General features: G+C 39.1%; 1 protein-coding gene across 2 annotated transcripts; it reads left to right on the top strand.

Annotated features, from left to right (window-relative positions):
• Window positions 1–2,109: 2,109 nt before the first annotated feature.
• On the top strand, window positions 2,110–15,337 carry NPM1 (nucleophosmin 1). 2 transcript variants are annotated; one of them, XM_065905290.1, is made up of 11 exons: window positions 2,110–2,276; window positions 4,067–4,146; window positions 4,741–4,860; window positions 5,148–5,241; window positions 5,444–5,550; window positions 5,650–5,720; window positions 9,164–9,218; window positions 9,801–9,884; window positions 10,634–10,735; window positions 12,470–12,544; window positions 14,965–15,337. In XM_065905290.1, exons 1-11 carry the CDS (start codon window positions 2,219–2,221, stop codon window positions 15,001–15,003), a joined length of 885 nt encoding a protein of 294 aa, XP_065761362.1. In that variant the 5' UTR covers window positions 2,110–2,218; the 3' UTR covers window positions 15,004–15,337. The 2 variants fall into 2 exon arrangements, with proteins under 2 accessions (XP_065761362.1, XP_065761363.1); XM_065905291.1 differs by lacking the exons at window positions 12,470–12,544; window positions 14,965–15,337 and adding an exon at window positions 11,723–12,036.
• Window positions 15,338–17,143: the final 1,806 nt, after the last annotated feature.

Genomic DNA, 17,143 nt, shown 5'->3' with positions numbered 1-17,143 from the left:
AGAAAGAAATTATAAAGTGGCTCCAACTTTTATTTGCGCAGGCTTAGAGGACATTCGGAGAAGGCAATGGCAATCCACTCCAGTACTCTTGCCTGGAGAATCCCATGGGCAGAGGAGCCTGGTAGGCCGCAGTCCATGGGGTCGCTAGGAGTCGGACACGACTGAGCGACTTCACTTTCACTTTTCACTTTCAAGCATTGGAGAAGGAAATGGCAACCCACTCCAGTGTTCTTGCCTGGAGAATCCCAGGGACGGGGGAGTCTGGTGGGCTGCTGTCTATGGGGTCGCACAGAGTCGGACACGACTGAAGTGACTTAGCAGTAGCAGCAGAGGACATTAATCCCTTCTCCACCATCCTGTAACTCCTCTCGTGAGACGCCCTCATTCTAAACGTCTAAATCCTCCTCAGCCACAGGCCTGTCCTCTCTTTTATCATTCTTTCTCAGTTTTTTCTTTAGCAATTGCTCCCATTCTGTATTTTAAAAGATCCAAGAACCAGGCTGGTGAAGACTTTTCTTCAACTGGGGGCAGGGAAAAGGGCGGGGCGTGGCGGGGCGGAGCGTGGGGAGGGGGGGACGACAGCATAGTCCTTTCAGAGAGTGTAAGCATTGATTTCTCCACATTTAGAAATGTGCTTCTGTTAGTAATTGGTTTATGCGCATCATAGTTTATCTCAAGTAGATTGTATTCAGTAAAAAAGAGGGTAGGGAATTACTGCCACTGCTTTTATTCCTTACAGCACTTTTTTATTATTTGATCTGTTGACATAAAAAAGATAACTAGGGGAATCCTCTGCAAGTGTCCAGGGGCTGTGGTTGCGGGAGCGGTGGTCCTCAGTTTGTCAAAGCATAGCTTGAGATGCTCATATCCAGGCTTACTTCCAGACTAATTAATAAGCATTTCTTACAAGTCTTATGCCCTCTTTACAGGTCAGAATCTTCTCAGGAATGTTAAAGACTATGAAGTGCACTGCCTCAGACCCTCTCATATAATCCTGCGAGCTGTTTTAGATGGATGTTAGTATTGAACTTGGAGCTAGAGAAGCCTATCAGTAATCACCTCACTTATTTGGGCACCGGCTGGTTTCCTTGTCTGAGAAGTGGGGATAGTCACACATACCTCACAGGATCTTACAGCGCGCGCTCGGACATGTCCGAGTCTTTGAGACCCTTTGGACTGTTGCTCGCCAGGCTCCTCTATCCCTGGGATTTCCCAGACAAGAACACTAGAATGGGTTTCCACTTCCTACGCTCAGGGATCGTCCTGACCCAGGGATCGAACCGGCGTCTCCTGAGTTGCAGGCGGATTCTTAACCCTGAGCCTTCGGGGAATAGCAGTTTAAAACCTTCCGTCTGGAGAAATCACCCTGGCTTGGTTCCTGCCCTGCTCATGTGGAACAGGCCGATTTAGTCCCTTTTTGCCTCCAAATGACATAATGAGGAAGGACTTCAACTTCGGAGATGTTTCTTCAGAAAGGACAGTGATTAAAAACATAGTTGAATAAGTGTGACCAGCAGCTACATCTTTTCTCTCCAACAAATAATATTCCACAGTTCAGTGTATGTGGAACCACAAGCTTTAACTTTAAACAATGAATTCTGAGCCCAGGCCTTCAGGCAAGTGAAAAAAAAACCCCGCAATGGTTATGTCTGTGTGGTGGCCTGTTAGGCACCAGGGGATGGAGAAAGGTGAATCGAGCCGCTCTCCGACTCACAACCAGCTCGCCCTCCAGGACCTAACAGAGCTCAACGTTGCCGTCGCCATTTTGCTGGGTGGGCTGCGCAGGCTTTTGGCGCAAGGCCCGCGCGCCAGAGCGGGAGAAGACGTGGAAGGCTTGAAGGGGGGAGATTGTGCACTACCCGGGGAAGCACGCCTGCGCACAGGCAGCAGCTGCCGCGGAGGGGTGGGGCCGGGGTACAAGTGCGCGTGCTCGGTGGGAGCCCGCGGAGTACCTGGAAGGAGGTGGGGGGCGAGATAGAAAGCAGTGAGGTTGAAGAGCGCTTGCGCGCGAGCGCGACCGGGAGGGGCGGGTGCACCGGAGCACGCGCGCGGAAACGGGACTTGAGGAACTCTCGCGAGATCTCCGGGGTGCTATATATGTACGCGGGGAGCCCGCGTCCTTTCCCTGGTGTGATTCCGTCCTGCGCGGCTGCTCGTTCGAATAGTAGTCGTTTAATTCCGTCCGGCTTCTCTCCCACATAAGTGCGTGCCGCCACCCATGGAGGATTCAATGGACATGGACATGAGCCCCTTGAGGCCCCAGAACTATCTTTTCGGTAACTGCTGGGGGGGTTGGAGCGAGGCCGAGGAGGGCCTGGAGGCTTTGATGGGGGGTGGGGGGGTGGAATCACGTTGAGGCCTGGGTTGGCGGAGAAAACTAAGCAGGCTGAGGGAGTCGGAAGCTAGCAGCCAGGATCCTGCAGCCTGAGGGATGGGGATCCAGGAGAGTCGAGCCGGCAGCACGGAGAGGATGGTAAGGAGGGGCGGCCTGAAGGCTGGGGCATGAGCGGTCGGCGGCCTAGGGCCTGAGGTAACTTGGGAGCGACCGGTTGAGAGTTTGGCGTTAGCTGGGGCCCGTGGTAGAACTCCGGCTACAGTTATTTTGGGGGGCTTTGTGATAGTTGGTAGGCTTCTGATTCCCGGCGGGTGCCTGATGCTGATCTCCGGGTTGGTGGTGCAGGAGGTTGTGTGGTTTCGGAGTGTGAGGCCTGAGCCTCCTTTCGGAACGAGAGGATGGATTGAGCGTGGCGTTGTCATCGGGCCTCAGGGTCAGGAGCTGTAGGGCCAAGACTCGGTCCCGTTGCCTCGGCCGGTTACGCGGGGAGGGGAGGTACGGCCAGGCCGGGCTTGAGGAGGCCGCGACCGCTGGGAGCACGTGGTTGCCACGTGGTTGGGAGGAGGGGGTGTGGGCGCTACATCCGGGGCTTTCTGGTGTCTTGTCACCCCCCGAGCTTGGAGACCTAGGGCTTAATTGAGGCTGGTGGGCGGGAAATGTTAGGTGAAGTGGTTGGAAGCAACAGGACTCTGGACGTCTTTGTTCAGTGCTTAACGTCTATGTTGGTAGTACTCGTTTAGAGAATCCTTTTTCAAATTTCACCGCGCCCACTTTACAGATGTGGTACTGAACTTAGAAGCGGCTTAAGGACAATTAGACGACCCTTGCTTCCAGAACTGTTGGGTTACAAATGATTTGGGGCGGTAGAGGGCCTTCTGTTAAACTTGTAAGGTTTTGGGGATTTCCCTCTCACGCACAGTGTACCATACTAAGGGTCTTTCTTGGTTTTCAGTCACTAAACTTAGTTGTTGAAGCCATTTCCTTGTGTCAGGCTTTGAGGATCTCTTCCAGTAACTATTAGATGGTAATTAAATAGAACTATTTAAAATTTAATTCTGATGGTATTTCAAATAATTTGCCTATTCATGAGTGGTAGTAATAACATGCACTATATACGTTAAGGCTTTTATTCCTAGCCTTTTGAAAAACTAGCATTTCGGATCTATTTCTATCAATATTTTTATGTTAGCTGTATTGGAAATATCCTTAACATAGTTCCGTGTCTTAACTTCAGAGCAGAATTTAATGTACATGATTTCTGACACCTCAAAAGTGGAATGTTGACCCGTGTAGGGAGTTTTAGTTCTACATTTGTAGTTTTTCTGCTACATATACAAGCTGTTGATGTAGGTGTTTGTGTAACCCTTGCCACTTCTAAAATTGGCACTTGGGAGTTTTGGTAGGTAATCAACTTTTTTAAATAGTGGGATTTTATCAACATTGTTAGGGTGGGTTTCAATTCCAGCTTTACTGGAGTTTTTGATCCTATTTCTGAGACCATGCAGTTGAGAATTAAATAGTATAGTGGGAAAGTGGAATTTATAACGCTCTGTATGGATATTATTTGATGTTGATAAACTTGTATTCAAGAAATCCAGGGAGTGTTACCTCTTCCTTTTTGGTAGCTAGAATAGTAAAAATTCCTTTACAAGTTAACTCTTCAGTTACACACACTGAAGTTTCAGTGTTATTTTTCTCCTTGTTACAGCTGGTTTTGTTCTTAATTTACAGGTTGTGAACTGAAGGCTGACAGAGATTATCACTTCAAGGTGGATAATGATGAAAATGAGCATCAGTTATCTTTAAGAACGGTACTTAAACTTTTCAAAATAAATTACAAAACTTTTCTGAATTTTAGCCTCTTAGTTGTTATTATTTAAGTGTGGCTTAATACTTTATAATAGTGTTTTTCTGAGTTGTACTTACTTGGTTTTCTAAATGTGTGTGCAGGAAACTTGGCCTCTTTACCACTTACTTGGCGATTGTAAAGTCCAGTCACACTGTTCAGCTTTCCTTATTAGTGTACTTCGCTTCTTCAGTTGGATTAAAAATAAAAAGCCTTTTAAGAGACTGATACAGATCTTACTTTGTTCCCCACAGACAGTAGCCTATAGCCTACAACCTAATTTGTAGATGGCTGATAAATGTTAGGTGACTTATACTTTGTATGCGTGATGACATAAACATCTGTGTTATCAAACGTGTTTTTCTGTGTTTAGATTTACTGAATCTTAGTCACGTAAAACTTGAAGACAGCATTGTGCTCAAGTCAGTTTCTCTGGTCAGTGGATATTATAACCTTATAATAATGAAAGGTTATAATTGTCTACTTTTAAAAACAACTAGTTTGCAGGGCTTTGTAGAATGGTGGAAACTAAGTTGAAGCACTGTTTTTTTCTTTACAGGTCAGTTTAGGGGCTGGAGCAAAGGATGAGTTACACATTGTTGAAGCAGAGGCGATGAATTATGAAGGCAGTCCAATTAAAGTAACACTGGCAACTTTGAAAATGTCTGTACAGCCAACGGTAAGGGCGCTTTAGTACTTTTAGGCCAATTTTGTCTAATTAGATTTTAGTCTAATTCTGTTTCATTAAGGTGGATGTCATTTAGGTTACTCTTCTGTCACTGGGGTAACTGATAACTCTTGAACATGGTGGTAGCTGCTTGTTTATGAAAAAACTGGCTCATTGATTTGTTCATTTGGCTGATGGATTTGCTTGTTCAGAAACATTTTAAAGTTATGAACAGATTTTATACCAAACATACAACTTTTTTTTTCCACAATATTTAGTGGTTTATAATTTCTTTTTAGGTTTCTCTTGGGGGCTTTGAAATTACACCACCTGTGGTCTTACGGTTGAAGTGTGGTTCAGGGCCTGTGCATATCAGTGGACAGCACTTAGTAGGTATGTTACACTGTTTATTCTTTTCAATGCAGTTGCCTTGTTCCCAATTTGGACTTTATAAAGTATGTTTAGTTCTGGTGCTACTGTCTGTAATAGGTTCAGGTGGGAACCTAGTAATTTATAACTAGAAAAGCAGTGTTTTTTTTTTCCTGAGTTCTTGCTGTTGAGTTTTCGTAGTGGCTAATAAAGAATTTTATTTTAGCTGTGGAGGAAGATGCAGAGTCAGAAGATGAAGAGGAGGAGGATGTGAAACTCCTAAGTATATCTGGAAAGCGTTCTGCCCCTGGAAGTGGTAGCAAGGTTCCCCAGGTATGGATGTAATTTGCTACACATAATTTATTCTTGCCTTTAGTTCAATAGTTTGGATTAGCACTTACTTATGAGTATGTGTCCAATTATTTTTTTAAGAAAAAAGTAAAGCTTGCTGCTGATGAAGATGACGATGATGATGAAGATGACGATGATGATGATGAAGATGAGTAAGTAGTAAGCCCTTAGAAACTTGAGGTAGTTGTATGGGAGTGATTATGAAAACAATTTATCAAAATCATCATGTGGGATTAAGTAATTGTTTTAGTTACACAAGAGGTGAATGGTCAGTGGTTGTCAGTTTGTGTTAAAGGATGAAGTATGTAGCATTTCCTAAATATATTTGATTAGGTTCCTTTTTTTTTCTGAGGAGGATTTAGTGGACACATTACTGTATGCTAAGTTTGCTGTATTTTATTACTGTACAGTAATAAATGGATTAGGCCTACAAAGAATCTGAATAGCTCCAGCTGTATACATTTTGTAAGTTGTCACATGATTTTTTTCCCCATAAAGGATTTTGGCCCATGATTATCTGGTCCTTAGGAGAGAATTAGATTCTAAAAGGGAGTAGGGTTTTATTGGAGAGTTTAATGATCATAAACAAGATTTGATATGTTTGTTAACTAGGTTGGACTATGGTAAAGTTACAAACATGCTATGGAATAAAATGCTATTCATAATTAGTCTTTCCTATATGTAGCAATATAAAAATTTATTAATATTGAATGTTTAATTGCTTTGTTCTTGAGTTCTCATGTTGGTCTATATGTACTGAAACCAACTGCAACTGGAATCTAAGACTGAGAGAACATGCACTAATGAAAAATAAAATCTGCAAATCAGATTTTCAGTAACCTCAACTAGTCAAGCTGGTAGTTATTTTAAAAGGTTTTCTAGCATGATAATGAAAGCAGAAAATATGAGAGTTGAATGCTTAAAATTCTAAGTTACCTGCATATCACACAACAAACAGTATAGTTGGTGTTTGTTACTACTTGATTATGCTTGGGCTTTTAAGACTTCCTCTCTTTAAAAGGGATGATTCCTGATGTAACTACAATGTAAATAGTTGGTGTTCTTGTCTTCCATGTCTCCTTTAAGTTTTCTTTAGTTAGGTGATTAGGGAGGAATGAAAAGTGTAGATGGTAACCAGGTCCAAATCAGGAAGATTTTTGGTATAAGGGGGGAAAAGTGTATAGTCAGATATATGAATAAGTAGAGGCAGTTAATAGATCCTGTTGAGGGTACCAAAGTTAAGAGTCCGTTGGTTAGGAGACAATGACCAATGGGTCCTGTTTTGGGGGTGGAAAGGGTATGGTGTGGGGTTGGTTGACTTGCTGTTGATGTAAGTAAGAAAAGCTGAAGACCTTTGAGTACGTTAAAAGTTTAATATGGCCAACACAACATTGTTAACTATATTCCAGTATAAAAAGTTTAAAAGTTAGTATGGTTTACAAATGCAACCTTGGTAGATTATTGTTATTCTGAGTGGCCCAGGGAACTGTAATGGGTATATAAGGACAGTTTTTAGGGGGCCCAGAAAGTGTTAGGTGCTCAAGCCTGGTTGGTCTGGGGGCCACTGTTGGGCAAGAGTGGCCATTCCCCAGGTGGCCTGTGCTTAGGGCTGAGTCCTGATGCTCTTTGAGCAGTACTTCCTTCCAAGTTGTAGGTTTTCCCACAGGAGCCGGGTCAAGTGAGGGGGTGGTGGAGACTGTTCTGGTTCTACATTGAGGTAGCAATGAGAAAAGTGGGGTTCTCCAGAAAAAACATCCTCTCCACCTGTTTTATTAGGCAATATTCTGATACTTAAAACTGCTTACAGTACTGGTAGTGGTTGTATACAAAATCACTGTCATCTTACTTTTTGTATGGGGGTACCACATGTAGTTTTTGGGTGCTAGGGCCAAAATTGATAAAAGCACTGCTAAAAGTCACTTAAGAGATGTTATATGCTTTTAGTGTAAATTATATGGTATTTGATCCAGTTAACATAGCAGATGTTTTTCTCTGGTATTGGATAAGAGGTGTTTCTTTGGTTGAACATGGATGAAATTGTCTTATTTTTGAGACTATGTAATACTCAGTTTGTGAGGTAATTAAAATTTCAAGCAGTTCCACTATTTCCTGTTTCAGACTTATGGACTTCTCTAATAGTTGCATTCCACCCCCCAGTTTGCACATTGAGAGTACAATTCTGTAGTTTATGGTATATGCCCAGTTGTGCAGCCAATTTCAGAGCATTTCATCACCTCCGAAGAAACCATGGTATAACCCCTCATTTTCTCCAGCTCTAGCCACTGCTAATACACTTCTTTTTTTTAAATTTGTCTGTTTTGGATATTGCATATGAATGGAATCAGAGTGTGCCCTTTTCTGCTGGTTGGTTTCGCTTAGCCTCAGTATTTTTAAGATTCACCTTTGTAGCATGTGCTAGTACTTGTACTTGTTTTGTGTTATTGAGCTATAAGAACTTTTGCATGTTTTGGAAACAAATCCCTTAGAATTTACAAATGTTTTCTCCCATCCCACGTGTTGTCTTCTTTGTATGACAGTCCTTTACGGAAAAGTTTTTTAGTTTCATAAAGTCCAGTTAATTTTATTATTTGTGCTTTTGGTGTCAACCTTAAGAAACCATTCCAGATTTATAGTTTAGCTCATTTTTGATCTTTTATCCATTTAAGTTTTGTATATATTGTGAGGCAGGAGCCAGTTACTGTGAATACCCAGTAGTCCAAGCACCATTTGTGAAAGATCTTTACCCATTGAATGGTCTTTCCCCCCTTTTTGAAAATAGTTACCATGCTTAAATAGTTTTGTTTCTGGATCCTTCAGTTCTATGTCTGTCCTACCACTAGTAAAACATTCTGATTTCTGTTGCTTTGCAGTTTTTATACACCTTAGTTTGTAATTACTTAACATGAATGCGTCAACATTGTTCTTTCTCAAGGTTCATTTTGGCTTCCTTGAACTTATGTGAGTTTTAGTATCAGTTTCTATGGAGAAGCCACCTAGGATTCTTTTAGGGATTGTTAAATCTGTAAATTAATTTGGGGAGTTGCCACCTTAGTATTTACTGGTCCGTGAATGTGGAATGTTGCTATTTTAATTTCTTTAACCCTATTTTCATTTTTAAACATCTCTTTTCAGTTGTAAAAAATAACACTGTACCATCTTAACTATTCGAAGTGAGCAGTTTAGTAGTTGTAATCATAATGACATTGTTGTGTAACAGGTCAGGCCCATCTAGTAATACTAAAAACCGTAACCACTGAATAAAAAGTCCCCATTTCCACCTTTCCCCTGGCAGCCACCCATCTTCTGGTTTCTGTAGTGATTGCTTTGGGTAAACCTCCAATAAGGGCATCGTACAGTATTCATCTATCTAGTGACTGTCTGACAGTCTCCCCTTGGTATGATGTCTGTGCAGGTCATCCACACGCTGCATTTGACAGCATTTCCCTTAAGGGTTGTGCTTTCAGTCCTTTTGTCGACCCCCAAAAGTTTGATTTGCTTTGATGGACTAAACTTGTGGGTTCATCCACTTTCTAGATAAGCTTTCTAGATTTGTTGAGTACATTGAATAAGTAATAAGCACTTACTTCATTTGTAGTGATGATGATGATGATTTTGATGAGGAAGTTGAAGAAAAAGCTCCAGTAAAGAAAGTAAGTAAGATACAGTAATTTAAGATTGTTGGAAATAGTTAATAATAAAAGATGGGGATTTTTTATTTCTTTGGCTTGTTTGATGGTTATCAAAAGTTGTCACAGAAGATGCTGATCTCCCACTTAAAATTGCTCTTGAATAGGGCTGTTTCGGAAACACTCTGGAATTTACTTGTTCTCTGTGTAGTAGTAGCCTTCTCCCCGTTAGCCCTTTTGTGAAAATGACTGTTTTATCTTAACCTGACTGCTGCTTGTACATGCTTTGGGGCAGTTTAATTTGCAGTACTATGTCTGTTTACATGGTTTGGGCTTCCTTGATGGCTCAAACAGTAAAACGTCTGCCTGCAATGCAGACAGACCTGCCTGGGTTCAATTTCTGGGTCAGGAAGATTCCCCTGGAGAAAGCAATGGCACCCCACTCCAGTACCCTTGCCTGGAAAATGCCATGAACGGAGGAGCCTGGTGGGCTACAGCCCATGGGGTTGCATAGAGTAGGACACACTCGGTGACTGGTGACTACAGCAAGTCTGTTCTGTAGGGAAGGGGCATTGATTAAGATTAATGTGATGAATTTAATTGCAGTCTGTACGAGATACTCCAGCCAAAAATGCACAAAAATCGAACCAAAATGGAAAAGACTCAAAACCATCAACACCAAGATCAAAAGTAAGTGGTAACATACATACAGATGTCAGCTTCATTGAAGTAGTTAGGTTCTACTGCTCTCATAAAATTTGGTAGGTCTTTGGAGAACGACTTTAGGGTGACAAAACAGCTAAAATGTGCCTATTTTATTGGCATTCATCCTATACTGGACAGTTGACCCTTGGACAACAAAGTTTTAAACTGCATGGGTCCATTTATCATGGATTTAATTGGTAAACACCATAGTACTGCACATCCATGGTTGGTTCAGTCTGGATGCAGAGGGATCACAGATGTGGAGGGCTGACGGTAAGTTGGCAATACACATATTAATGACCATGGTGAGTGCTGGGGTCATCTATTGACATTCATGGGTCAACTGTATATTGCTGCTGGCTTTCTCATAAGGGAGAAAGCCAACAAAGATTTTTGTGATATTGTGTTATTTAAGGGTTCTTGCTTATATCTAAAAGGTATATTTATCACATAAGGCAGTTTCTCACAGCTGGCTACATATTGGGAGATTTTCTCTTAAGTTCTATGGAATGGGCCCCAGGCGTAAAACTGTAATATGTTTGATTTATTCTTAGGGACCTTCTAGTTTCCAATTAAGGAATAATTTTAAGGGCAAAAATAATTATTCAGATGAATTAATTTATATTGGTAACTCAACTCTGGTGTATACACACTTGTTTTTACAGTAAAGGATTTAAGAATTTTATTTATTGAGAAAATCCAGATACTGTATTGAAATTTACTTTTTCTTTCAGGGTCAAGAATCCTTCAAAAAACAGGAAAAAACACCTAAAACACCGAAAGGACCTAGCTCTGTAGAAGACATTAAAGCAAAAATGCAAGCAAGTATAGAAAAAGTGAGTAAAATTATCTTCCTTAAAGAAACTTTCTGGAGATTGGAACAGAACTGTTTCTCATTTTTTCTCCTAATATACCTGCCCTTTTGTGGTGTGAAACTTTCTCAAAAATGGCTTACTAGTTTATAATCTCTGGTGATTTTTTTTTTGTATATTTGAATTTACATATGCTTTATTTTCCATTATGAAAGGAATACAAATAAGTTGATGGTAAGATATATTCTGACTTTAGATGTTAAATTAGACCATTTCCCATTGCCTGTTCCGTTCATAAAATTCCACAGTACCAGTAGAGGGCGTATGAGTCTTCTAAAATTGCAAACAGCTGGAAATGTAGTCTGGCTGTTACAGTTTTAAAAAAAATTACACACTTTTGACTAGTCAGAAACATTCTCCAACAAATAAATTACTTCTATTTGCCTTTTGCACCAAGGTGTCACCAGTCAATACATGTGATACTTGAATATTTGAATGACAAACATGTTTATATTTAGTTATCTTTTGTCTTAAATAGTGGGAACATGTGAGAAAAAGATTAGCTTTTGTCCTACTTGCTTGATTTGGAGTTGGGAGAATCTACATTTCATGGACTTTAGTGAACTCTGGAGTATGGCGTAATTGATTTAAATGCCTTGAAACATTTGAAGAGGAACTTTTAAAATTCTGTGAGCAGAATTAATACTCTTAGACCTCAGTTAATAAGTGTAGAATTGAGAGGAAAAGTTAGTAACTTCTTTTCCCTTGTTTTTCCAATGCTTTCTAGGTTCTGCAAGGCTTCGGTAGCTTATGCAGTTATGAGTCAGTTGGAAAACTAACATTTTAGAACCAGAATGTATTTCTTGATTTTGTTTCAGTACTGCTGTAAATCTTTTAGCCTTCCTGGTATCACTGCTGTGTTTTTATCCCTTGCATACAGTGCTAGACTGACAATTTAGATATCCTCCCCCTCAATTTTAATATGGTCCTATCTCCTTGGTTTAATTGCAGGCGCATTGAACAGTCCTGGGCACTACTGGTAAATTAAGCCCAAAGATGGGGAGAGGAAAAGGAGAGACACATATAGTCCAAACTGAGTATCATCAGCAGTCCAGACTGAAGTCTTCTATTTTAATCTCAATCCCCTTTCCTGATTGGCCACCCACCCATGCCCCTTCCAGGCTGGAAGCAATCAATTGATCTCCTAAAACACTTTGCCTGCTGTGATTCAGTGAACCTTATACTTTGCTTTCTATTTGTGCAATTGCCTCACCTCTGACCATGTATTTCCCTAGCTGCTCAATAAATATTTGAATCAAATAACGGATGTGACAGTAATTTAAAAATGTAAGTTAAAGCCAGGTTTATTTTCTAGGTAATAAGGCAGTTAAGAATTCACCACACCTGAAACTCTTTTGATCTTTCTAAAATGCATAGAAGATTCAGGTTAACAATTTTTGTCACTTGTGTATATGATACTCAAAGGGGCGGGCTATATGTTTTTTGGAGTGGCTGGGAGTGGGTGGGCGGAAGTCAGAAATTTATTCTGTATGGAAGACCTAGGTCCTAATATGCTGTGCAAACGTCTTTCTAGGCTTTTTTTAAAAAGGGTTTATTCGGTATTAAAAGATTTGAAAGGACAAGGAATGATCACAAATAATCCAATGTAATATATAGCACGCAAGTCTTTGAGGAATTTCATAATGATCTCCCTCAAAAAGTGTTTCTATACTTACCCTTACGCTTTTGTCTCCGTAGGGTGGTTCACTTCCCAAAGTGGAAGCCAAGTTTATCAATTATGTGAAGAATTGTTTCCGGATGACTGACCAGGAGGTAACTGAACTTTCTGGAGACATGACCAAATCCAGAATTTTTATTGTGATTTATTATGGTGGTTTAGTCTCTTTAGGTATTGGCTTCTTTTAAAAGGTTCCTAACCACAGACAATACTTCAGATTAAATACATGGAAACTCTTAAGAATTTAGTTGGCAAAAACTGAGAAGATAACTTTTTTAGTACATTTTTCCCAGCTTTTATATAGTTGGTAAGTTATTTCTTGGTTACTGAACTCAGTTTGCTTTTGGTACTATGTTGGCTAAGGAAATGAACTGTGGTTTTCCTTGCTGCTCCATTTGGCTCCTTGGGGCAGTCTGGTCTTTTTGCTTTCTTACGAGTTGGCAGAGATGATTTTCTCCATAGATGTTATGGGAAGTACATGTTGCTGAAATAGATCTAAGTGTAAAATCTGGAAGCAGGAAGCCAGATTGTACTCAATATATTGATTTAGATTTTGTATTTCTTAATATGAAGGTATTTTGTCAGTAAAAGAAAAATCATGCATTTATTTTTACTGTCTTCTAGTTGTTGACTCAGGTTGTAAACGAAAATGTAAAAGCTGTTACACAAGGTTGCTAGGCATTATGTACATACAGGACATGTTCTGTGTTGTTTTTGTCAGGACTCCCTAAATCTGTGTTCAGCTTTCTTCAGTAAATTAAGAAATTTGTTATTAGAGCTCTTTTTCTGCCACAGTATTTAGTACTTAAATCACTTAATGGCAACACTTTTTCTCAGGTTTGAAAGTCTTCAGTGATTTAATATTCTTTACATGAGTTCAGCCTTCATTGCCATGGCCTTGAGATGATCAGATTGAATCTTTTTGATTCTTTGGTTGCTGTTCTGTCTTTATGTATATTTGAATTCCAGAATGCCAGTGTATATTTTGTGAATTTTCTGAATAGTGGAGATTTTAGTAAAAATAAAAGCCCTTTTAAAAATGGTACAGTAGATAATTGTTAATTCAGTGTTGAAAATCGTGGAAAGTGAGATATATAAATTATCATCTGTAACTGATAAGCATAAGAGATACATAATTTAAGCTAATACCAAAGGAAGTAGTAAAATACAATTTTGATTAAGAAAAATTCAGGTGAAGATAAAGAGGTGAAATTGGAAAGGCCTTCCAAATAGTATAATATCAGTCTTGTAGCTGAAATGACTGAACTCACTGCTATCAGAAGTACTTTCTGACTTCAAAACTGAAAGTATATTTTGAAGTGCCAGGGTGAAATTTCTGTAATAATGAAAAATATGATAATTCACTTCACTATTAATGGAAATTATCAAAACACTGAATGTGTCTCATTTTTATTGCATAGTTGCAGATATGAATAATCACAGTGTATAAAATAACTTCCCATTGCTTGTGCAGTTTTTCTTTAGAGATGCTTGTGAGAATTAGGCTGATAAGATCTAGATGGCACCTGAGAAATAGCAACTTTTTGTAGAAACTCTTGAATTAAAAAGTTAAGAAAATGTACTACTACCTTTTGAGGAAATACTGCAGATAAAAGTTTTGCTGAATATTTGTATAAAGGTGCAAACAATGTTTGGTCAAAGTTGAAGCATGAATTACTCTAAGATCAGTACTCTATAAGGCAGGTCAGGGAACATCCGATAACCTTTTGACTTTTTCAAATACTATGAAATATATTGTTTGATATTTGTATTTAACTTAATGACTAGAGGATGGCATGATATTCAGTTCCTGTTGATTTGAAGCACTGCAATAATATTAGTTTTCAGGAATGGAAAGACAAGTCATGGAAGGTGGGTTTATGTGTTTAAACTGGAAGAACTTGTCTGAGTAACTAATAGGCAGAACATGTTATATATACTGTCTCATATGTCTTCTCATTAATAAAATAATTTGGATGTGACCACCCTAGAAACTTAAAATGTACCAAGATATAAGCCTAACTAAGGAATTTATAAGCAAATTCTGTAAAACAAGGAACTATTAAGATATCATGGAAATATAATTAGAGATAAAGAAGGATATAACTGGTATATTTGTATAGTTTATTTCAGATAAATGTAACTTTTTAGTATGTGTCCCATATACAGGTGCATGTTTTCTCTGAATTTGGCCCTAAAGCAGGTGGCATTGAGGCAACATTGACCAAACTAGTCTTGATTTCCTTAGCTAAATGTCTAAGCTGTTAAGTGTGTATTAGTATGAGAGTGACTTTGCCTACAAGAATCATAAGATTTTATGTTCAAATTGAAGTATTTGAAATTAAATTATGAGTATAAATTTCCTTGAAATCAGTTCTTAATTATCTAGAGTGAACCTTTTTGGTGATGGAATGAAAAATAGCTATTTTGAATTTTACAAAGAGACGTGGTTTAATTTATTGGTGTCTATGAAGTGTTGTGGTTTTTCAACCACATTTCTTTTTTTTTTTTCCAGGCTATTCAAGATCTCTGGCAGTGGAGGAAGTCTCTTTAAGAAAATAGTTTAAACAGTTTGTTAAAAATTTTCCGTCTTATTTCATTTCTGTAACAGTTGATATCTGGCTGTCCTTTTTATAATGCAGAGTGAGAACTTTCCCTACCGTGTCTGATAAATGTTGTCCACGTTCCATTGCCAAGAATGTGTTGTCCAAAATGCCTGTTTAGTTTTTAAAGATGGAACTCCACCCTTTGCTTGGTTTTAAGTATGTATGGAATGTTATGATAGGAATAGTAGTAGTGGTGGTCAGACAGATGGAAATGGTGGGGAGACAAAAATATACATGTGAAATAAACTCAGTATTTTAATAAAGTAGCCCTGTTTCTCTTTCTATTATCCTCTTTATACTTCGTCAGAGAAATACATTTACATAATCAAATGTTCCTCAAGACCTTCCTACCACCCAACCTAGCCTTTTCACTCCCAAAGAAAATCTGGCATGTTAAGTAACCCAACCCGCAGCCTTTCTCAACCTGGATTCTCCGTGTGAACCAGAACAGAAAATGCTTTCTGCGACTATCTTTTCAGTTTATCCAAAATAGCACATAACATACTTGAGATTCTTGGGGGAGGATAGTTTATTGCATGTAGTGGTTACATGAGCACGTTTGGGGACTAATCCTTAGAACCCCTTTACTGTCTCAGCAAGATTCAACTGTATGACAGGGCAAGATTCCTCTTCTACTTGTTTTGCTGTCATGTATCCTCCAATAGTTTCTAAGATTGCTTTACTGATGCTGTTCTGGAGTGTTATGTCTTGCAGTCTTCTGGACCCTGGGTGGACTGTGGGTCTAGTCTCAAGACTCTCGGGTGTTTTCTTGGGAGATTTAAGCCTCCTACTAAACTCCCATCCATTCTAGGCTTTCTGTATGAGTCTTTGTTTATCCTCATTCCTTTTTGTTTAAACTTTAGGGGAGAGACTTTATTTTCTGTCTTCAAATTTGTGTTGGTTTTCTTTTTTTAATTTCCAAATGTTCTTCCTTTGTTCTTGGGATATAGTATCTAGAGTCTGGAAAAGAACTTTCTTATCCATGCATTGTTTACTCATTACGCCACTCACTCCCAGCCTATTAATTTTATATTTTATATTGATTAGAAGGGTGTTACTTGATGACTGCGTTCTAGTTCCAGATTATTTTGATGGAGGTCTGAAGATATTAGTCTTTCCATCTCTGGGGTAGTTTGTCATTTACGTCGTGATTTTCTTCATCGATTATTCAATTATATCTGAATAAGTTGTGTCTGCCCTTGTAGCTCCTCTTTATTTTCATGGAGGCATACTAGGAGATGGTAAATGTTCAGTGTTCTTTATTGAAATCACATCCATTTTAAAAGATGTTTATGTACTTCAGTTTTAAAAGATGATCTACTTTAAATTGATAGTAGAGTCCCAAATCACTTAGCCATCCCATATTGAAAAATTGCTGGTGTTCAAATAATGCAACTGCAGTAAAATTGAGTCATTCCTTCCCTAGGTAGTGTTTTTTTATTAGTTTGTGATATAAGAGTGTTAGGTAATTACTAGTATTAGTTACTTACTAATACTAGTTCAGAAGTAGAAGTATGCTTGCTGATAGTAATGTCTGAAATTTTTATTGAGTTGTGTTGTGTAGAAGTTAAACGTTTGGTTTACCTGATGGGCACTTCTGTGTGGCAGGAAATCTAAAAGAACTTCCCACCACTCTGAGGGAACACAGTTGGCCTTACTGATTGTTAGCTTCTTAAATACAGCTAATCAGATCTAGAGGACTGCTTTTTTTTGAAAGGACAGGAATTAAAGATTCCCTGTGTCTCAGAAGTCTCTGATAGTGTTAGCTATTAGATACCAGCCAATTAAACATGATAGTAATCTGGAAATTAAACTACTACTCCCAGGCTTAGGAAATCCTCTTTTAAAGACCCTGACTTCCCTTTGTTCTGTATAAACTACTCAGTGAGATTGGTCATAAATCAATATTGGTATAAATGCTAAAAATAAGTATAGTTAAGGGAAATCCCATGGACAGAGTTTGGTGGGCTTCTTTGTCCATGGGGTCGCAGAGTCAGACACAGCTGAGTACATGCAACCTACTAGAAAGCAACTTAATTTTTTACTTTTAAATATCTACTGTACTGCCTCTAATTTTGAAAAATATTT

The sequence above is a fragment of the Muntiacus reevesi genome, chromosome 14 (assembly GCF_963930625.1).
Source record: "Muntiacus reevesi chromosome 14, mMunRee1.1, whole genome shotgun sequence".
NCBI classification, from domain to species: Eukaryota; Metazoa; Chordata; class Mammalia; order Artiodactyla; family Cervidae; genus Muntiacus; species Muntiacus reevesi.
Note: the sequence above shows the minus strand (reverse complement) of the source record. Positions and strands in the feature narration are given on the sequence as shown.

What these genes read in the sequence shown, in the direction of transcription:
- NPM1 (XM_065905290.1), top strand. Translation starts at nt 2,219, where the DNA reads ATGGAGGATTCAATGGACATGGACATGAGCCCCTTGAGGCCCCAGAAC. An exon ending in GTGGTAGCAAGGTTCCCCAG is followed by an intron (nt 5,551 to 5,649) that starts GTATGGATGTAA and finishes TATTTTTTTAAG; the next exon opens with AAAAAAGTAAAGCTTGCTGC. An exon ending in TGCAAGCAAGTATAGAAAAA is followed by an intron (nt 10,736 to 12,469) that starts GTGAGTAAAATT and finishes TTGTCTCCGTAG; the next exon opens with GGTGGTTCACTTCCCAAAGT.